This window comes from Mustela erminea, chromosome 7, assembly GCF_009829155.1.
Source record: "Mustela erminea isolate mMusErm1 chromosome 7, mMusErm1.Pri, whole genome shotgun sequence".
NCBI classification, from domain to species: domain Eukaryota; kingdom Metazoa; phylum Chordata; class Mammalia; order Carnivora; family Mustelidae; genus Mustela; species Mustela erminea.
The window spans coordinates 64,017,867-64,024,435 of record NC_045620.1 but is presented as its reverse complement, the minus strand read 5'-3'; the positions used below and the strand labels follow the sequence as shown (position 1 = coordinate 64,024,435).

The window sequence follows — 6,569 nt, the reverse complement described above, 5'->3', positions numbered from 1 at the left end:
CATTCCCTCTTTCCCGTGGATTCCAGGAGGCATGCTTGCGCCGAAACATCCTGGGCGCAGAGGAGGAACGTGTTCTGTGCCCACAGCCCGTCGTGACCCGAGACGCTAAAGCCACAACTTCCTCCTCAAGGAGTCCTGCACAGCTTGGAATCTGGCAGGATAGGCTTCGGAGCGCCGCTTAATGTGGAGGGGGAAAGGTGGACCGGGGCCCCAGAAGGGAGAGGCTGCTACAGGTTAATGTACCCATACTAGGGACCGACTGAGCACGGTGTGCGGAGGCGCCCCCCCATCCACTGCCTTACGGGCCAAGCCCTGGTGCCCCCTGCTCCTATTAAAAACATGCGCCCACCGGCCAGGCCTCCCCAGTCTCCCCAGGCTTCCCTTCTTGCCCCCTCCTTTCATCACAGTCCCAAAACGACCGATTTCAGAGCCTGGAGACCTTTCCTCTACATCCACACGCACAACCCGGGCTTTGCGCGGGCTCCGCGGCACTCCTTGGGGCCTGCGAACCTGCCCAGGGCATGCCATCAGGTTCTGCGGACTGCTGCCACCGCTGAGGAAGCCTACGTGGTCCGATTTGTTCCCCAGCTTTGGCATCTCCAAACATGCATCCCTTCCTTGTTCAGCACACAGCTTCTCTTTTCTTACTCTCCTCCCGAAATGAAGAAAGAGGAGAGCGAGGGCCCTGCTCTGGTGATGGGGGGGAGAAGAGTCCCCAAGAGGAGACCACCCACCCCCTTTGTGCTTTTGAGGGAGTTTTCCCGACAGGAAAGCGGGAGGCAGGGCTTTGGGAGGGTGGGAGGAGGTTTCAGAGTTTTCGGTCCCTTCACCTTAAGGGCTGTTATGCGCCGTGTATGGGGGAAGGCGGCTCCCGGTTTCTGGGGCTCCTGGGATATCGCTGCCCAGAACGGTCCACCGGGGTGTCGAGTCCCTGTAGGGAAATCAGACACTGCTGCACTCCCGGATCACGGGCCTTGTGGTATATATCCATATATATATTTATGATTTCTAATTTTATTATAAAATAAAAGCAGAAATATTTCCCGAAGAACATTCACATGAGGGCGTAACAGGGAGACGGCAAGTCCGCGGCTCGGGAGGCACACTCTGCCGGAGCACTGTGGCCCCAGCCCCGGGAGGAAGAGGAGAGAACGCGGCGGGCCTCACTGGAGAGAAACAGAGGGGCAAGCGGCAAGGGCGCCGCTCCGAGTCCCCAGCACCCCGGTCCTTTCTCTTTCGCTTAAGTTATTAGGCGCGGAGCGGACACCTGCAGCCCCACTGAACCTTGGGGAGGGCCTCTGGAAAAGGCCTGGTTCCTCTGCTCTTCCCCTGCCACGTCCACCCGGGAAAGCGAGTTAGGAGGATGCAAAAAGACTTCCCGGAAGGAGGAGAAAGGCTCGGGGGTACAGATCTTGGGGCCAGGAGAGCAAGGGGCCGGCCAGAGGAGAGATAGAAAAACAGAAATAGAGAAACAAAAACATACTGAGGGGTGACAAGCCAGAAATATGGAGGGATCGGGACCAGGGAAAGCAAGAAGGGGACGGAGAGAGGACATGAGAGAAGGAAGGGAAAGGAACTGGAAGAAAGAGCAGGGAAGGGAAAAGGATAAAAGGGATGAGAAGGTCTGGAGAGAGAATATGAGAATGGTGTATAATTTATTCCCTTCCCAGGTTCAAGGCCGGATCCCAGGCCTCCAAAACGATCTCAGAAGCAACTTGTTGAAAACAAATCCCAGACGAAGGCCAAACCGAAGAGCCATCCACCCTGCCCCCGCCGGCAGTTCAGCCGGCCGTTCTGCCCGCTCAGCGAGTGGGACTTTCAGTACCTGATGGGGCCGCCGGCACAGGGCGCCCTCCCGACATTGTCTCTGCGGTCCCCAGCGCCAAGCCTGGAAGGCGAGCGCGTCGAGGCAGGCGGGGCTCTAGGAGCCCAGGTCCACGAGGTTGGCCGACATGGGATTGAGGATGGAGTCCTGCAGGCCATGGTGGTGCTGCAGCGGGTCCGCGCCGCCTCCGCCTGGCACCGGCACGGGTACGGCGCTGGGGCCGGGAGGGTGGCCCAGGCTGTGCAGGGACGGCAGCCCAGGGGGCGGCGGCGGGCTGAGCAGCAGAGCGGGGCTCGACGACGAGTGGTCTGGCGTCCCCGACGGCGTCTTCTCGTCCTCCGAGCTGCCTAGCACCGACTTGCCGCTGCCATTGAGCGACGCAGCCAGCGGGTTGTGGCTGTTGGAGTTGGAGTTCTCGCTGTTCTCCCTGCAAGTGCAGGAGCAAAGCGGCCGGGTCAGCGGGGAAACCGAGGCCGCTGGGCGCCACCGCGTCGCCCGGAGCCAGACCCCGCCGCTCGCCTCCGCGCCCGAGCCGCCGGGCGCTGCCCGCGGGTGTTTTCGGTTTCTACCATTTTCTCCGCCTGGCCTGGGGCTCTCGTGCTTTCTGCCGATTCTCTTACTCGCTCAGTACAAGATTTTCTCTCTCTTGTCCTTTCCTCTGTGCCATCTCTATCCCTTCACGTCTCTTGTTCTTAACCTCTTGAATATCTTTCCTGTTCTTTGTAGGTTGCGGCCCTACCGCCCCCCGCCTTGCACTGAGTTGCTAACATTTCTTTGCCAGAGGAGAGGGGCCGCAGAGCAGGGCTCAGTAGAGTTGGGGGAGAAGGAGACAGGAAGGAAGGGAAGATGCCTGGATTTTCAGATGCTTGGCTCCCCAAACCAGAGTTGTTGAGTGGAGGTGGGGCTGGGAGAGCCAGGTGAAGTTAGAGCTCTCAAAGGCCTTCTTCACCACTTAAGGGAAATCTCTGATTGGGGGTCAGGCTCCTGGAGCTAAGGGTCCTTTCTTTCTAGGTCCAAACTGGCAGGTCTTGTGAGGGCTCTCCTTGCTGGGCCCAAGGACAGGACAAAGCCCTCAGGATGTAGCCTTCTCCCCGGTGGCACAGTGCAAACTTCCGCTGGAAGACTGGAAGCTGGGGGCTTGGAGGGCAGCCCTTGGTGGGGGGGATTGCTAATCCAGGCCTAGACTTTTCCAGCATATAGAAACTGGAGGGTTCTGCCACTCTCACCTGGGGCCTGGCCTGTGAACCTGAGTTCTTCAGGAGTCTGGATGCATGCCAGGCTGCGTAGAGGGGGACCCCAGCAAGGAGAACCCACCTCCTGCTCTGCCTTTGACTGTCAGCCCGGACCAGATCGGGAGATTTGGAATATTGGATCACTTTTCTCTTCACTGGCTTCCCAAGACCTTTCTTTCTGTTTTCCTGGAGGGGAACTTCCTACATGGCTGGCAATGGAGAACTTCCAACTGTACATACCCTGACCTCATTGTCTGGGAGGCCAGGATCGGCCTGAAGCTCCCCCTTCCACTTTCAGAGATCTGGTTCCGCTGTTCAGCAACACCCCGCCACCCAACCCGGACCCTAATCATTTACTCTGGGCTGCACCACGCCCTATACCCCCAACCCCAGGTGTCTTGTTTTGCTGTTACACTCAGGCTGGACTTCTGTTCCCACAACCGGTTTTTCTCCCATTTCCTCCTTCGTATTTGGGGTTCAGAAGAGCCACAGGCTGGCAGTCACTAGGGCCTAATGGTCAACTGTTAGTCTGGTTCAGGAAGTCCTGCTTTCCTTGAGGACAAGGCAACTCCCAGCCCTTCTTCGGCTCTCAGTTCACCCCAGAACTACCGACCTCCCACGCTGTAGGGCCTGAGGGGAGAAGAGTCAAGAGCTGGACAGGCCAAGGAAGGACTGCTGGGTCCAAGCAGGCAGGAAAAAGGGCATGTGTTTCTCTTTTGCTCTCCTACAGCTCACAATTCCTCCCAGTCTTGCTCCTCTTGGTCCTTCCTATAAAGGATAAAGTCTCCCTATTAACTTCCATATCCAGACAAGGACTATTCTTGGCCAGGCCCCTCCACCTGCAGGTCACACCAGGGAAGTATTAATCCCAGTCCTGACCCCTAATCTCACTTGGGCCTAGAGCCGAGTAAGACGAACAGGAAGTGCGCAGAAGTGCCCGTGAATTCGCACAGACAGCCCCAAATCTGCAGCCCTGAGAGAGTCCCCTCTGTCCTTCTGAAGACTGTCACACCCTGCCTGCTGTGTCCCCCATTGCACAGGATCCAGCCACTGTCTTGCTTTCGCCCCAAAGTTCGCTGCCTCTCCACTTTTCTTTGCAAGCGACCAGGGAGTGAGCTGACAACCTCCCCGATCGCTTTGCCCGCTTTAGACAAATTTCTGACCTCTCGGTCTCCCACCACAAGACCTGAAGGCCGGCAGGGTCAGTCGAGGCTGCAGCTGGGACGTGGCAGGGACCGAGTATCCCGTTTAGGCCTCTTCCCAGGGGCTGCGCATACGCCCCGCGACCCCCACCCTGGAGCCCCGGGGGGAACTGGCGCCGAAGTTCTACTTACTCGTACCTTTCTTTGGCCTCCGCTGCCCGGTCGCGCTGCCGCCGGTTCTTGAACCAGTTGCTGACCTGCGTGGTGGTGAGGCCAGTGGCCTCGGCCAGCTCGCGCTTCTCGCGCGGTGAGGGGTAGGGGTTATGCGCGTACCACTCGCGCAGCACGCTGCGACTCTTTTCCTTGAAGCAGTAGCTGGTCTCCTCGCCGTCCCAGATGGAGCGCGGCAGCGGAAACTTGCGGCGCACGCGGTATTTGCCCACGGCGCCCAGGGGCCGGCCGCGCAGCTTCTCCGCCTCGATGTAGTGCGCCTTGAGCCACAGCTGCTGCAGCTTGGCGTGGTTATGCGGCGAGAACTGGTGGCTCTCCAGGATCTTGTAGAGCTCGCGGAAGTTGCCGCGGTGGAAGGCCACCACCGCCTTGGCCTTGAGCACGCTCTCATTCTTGTGGAGGTGCTCGCAGGCGGGCAGCGACCACAGGAAGCGGCCCAGCCGCTCGATGTTGCCGCCCTGCTGCAGCACCTCGCACACGCACGCCACTTGCTCCTGCGTGAAGCCGAAGGTTGGCAGCATGGACATGGTGCCGGCTGCGCCCCCGCCCGCCCGCGCGCGCCCTCACCGCGCTGCGCTGTCCGGCATGGGCGCCTCCCCGCCGGGCCGTCCGCGCCGAGAGGCGGGCGGGGCTGCCCCTCCGGCCCCGCGCGGTCTCCCGGCGAACTCCGAGTCACTGCAGCCCGTCCCGGCGCCGGCCGCAGCTGCCGCGCTCCTCCGCGCCCCCGCCGCCTTCGCGCCTCGCCTGCGCCCTCGTCCAAGCCCGGGGGTCGCCCGGGGCGCCGCTCCGCATGCTCCGCGCCCGCCCGCCGCTCCCTCGCTCGTTTCTCTCTCGCTCTCCCTCCCGTCTAGCTCGCTCGCTGCTTTTTTAATAATATTATTCTAAGCGGGCATGAGGCGCGGCGGCCCGCGCCCTGATTGGTCTGGTTATCTGACCCGGGGCCTGCCCGCGCCAGACAATAGTCGGAGTCAAATTATTCGCCATGGAGACGCTGTCAGTCACTGGTAACCCGAGCCCCGGCGGGTCGGGCGGCTCCCCCCGGCCGGCTCCGCTGACAGATCGCCGGGCTCAGCGCAAAGCCGAGGGCGGCCCGAGACGCGAGCGGGAGGTGCTCCAAGAACCTGGGAGGAGGAGAGGACCGGGCGGGGGCCGGCGGCGGTGGTGATTGACGGGGCGGACGCCCAAAGAGCAAGGGAGGGGACGGGCACGGGAAGGGGGAGGCGGAGTGGAAACGCAAGGAGAAGAAAAGGGGAGGATCGAGGTGGGGAGGGAAGACGGGAGAGGAGAAGGCGGGGAACTGTTTAAGGGGGTGCTGGAAGGAAGAGGAGGGAGAAGGGTGGAGGGTACCTCGAGGGGGAAGAAACTTAGAACAGCTTTCTCGAGTCCCCACCGGGTGCCCTACCCCCACTCCAGGTCTTCAGCCTCCTCCCGGGCCTGCGTTTTGGGGATAGATTCTGCCCTGGAGCGGACCAGTAGGATGGGAGAGTTTGGACGTGCTTGGGCGCCTCTCAAAGATTTGGCTTTTCCTCCTGACAGCGCCCCGCCCCCATCCTAGGAACTCCGGACCTGGGCGGTCTTCGAGGGAAAGGGGGAGGGAGTAGGAGACAGAAGTGGAGAAGATTTGGCAGTGGCCGCAGGCGGACGCCTGAGAATCAACTTCTCGGAGGATCCCGCCTTTCCTCTCTCTCCTAACGCGGCCGGCTGCCCCGAGGTCGGTACCGCCCCAGCTCTGTGCTCTCTGCTCTTTGCCGGGCAGGGACTCAACTTAACCCTACGGGTCCCACGGCCCAGGAAACGCCAGGCACTAACTTGGGGCCTCTAAGAAAAGTGACTCCTGTCTGCTGCGCCAGCAGTCTGCTCACGGGGAGGCGAGGGCATAGAGTCTAGGACGCCTGTGGCCTTCGCCGGTGGGTGGTCCGGGAGGCAGAGTAGGCGCAAGACCTGTCCCACCCTCTGGCCTCTGAGCTCGGACTTGGCTTCGGGCATCTCCAGCCTGGGAACCAGATCTCCGAGCTCCGGAATAAGGGTCTTAAAAGGGGGAATCCTGGTTTTTTCGTGTGTGTCTCTATAAGGTAGTGCGTAGAAGCAGTGGTGCTGGTTCTCCGGGAGGAGGACATGGAAAAGTAGGTGGAAGATCTG

The 6,569-nt window shown here is 61.0% G+C and overlaps 1 protein-coding gene across 2 annotated transcripts; it reads right to left on the bottom strand.

Moving 5' to 3' along the window:
* Window positions 1-994: 994 nt before the first annotated feature.
* SIX2 (SIX homeobox 2) lies at window positions 995-5,460 on the bottom strand. 2 transcript variants are annotated; one of them, XM_032351864.1, is made up of 2 exons: window positions 4,392-5,460; window positions 995-2,252 (listed from the first exon to the last, which is right to left on the bottom strand). In XM_032351864.1, exons 1-2 carry the CDS (start codon window positions 4,955-4,957, stop codon window positions 1,922-1,924), a joined length of 897 nt encoding a protein of 298 aa, XP_032207755.1. In that variant the 5' UTR covers window positions 4,958-5,460; the 3' UTR covers window positions 995-1,921. The 2 variants fall into 2 exon arrangements, with proteins under 2 accessions (XP_032207755.1, XP_032207756.1); XM_032351865.1 differs by having other exon boundaries at window positions 4,398-5,457.
* Between the last annotated feature and the right edge of the window lie 1,109 nt (window positions 5,461-6,569).

What these genes read in the sequence shown, in the direction of transcription:
- SIX2 (XM_032351864.1), bottom strand. Translation starts at nt 4,957, where the DNA reads ATGTCCATGCTGCCAACCTTCGGCTTCACGCAGGAGCAAGTGGCGTGC. An exon ending in GAGGCCAAAGAAAGGTACGA is followed by an intron (nt 2,253 to 4,391) that starts GTAAGTAGAACT and finishes CTGCACTTGCAG; the next exon opens with GGAGAACAGCGAGAACTCCA.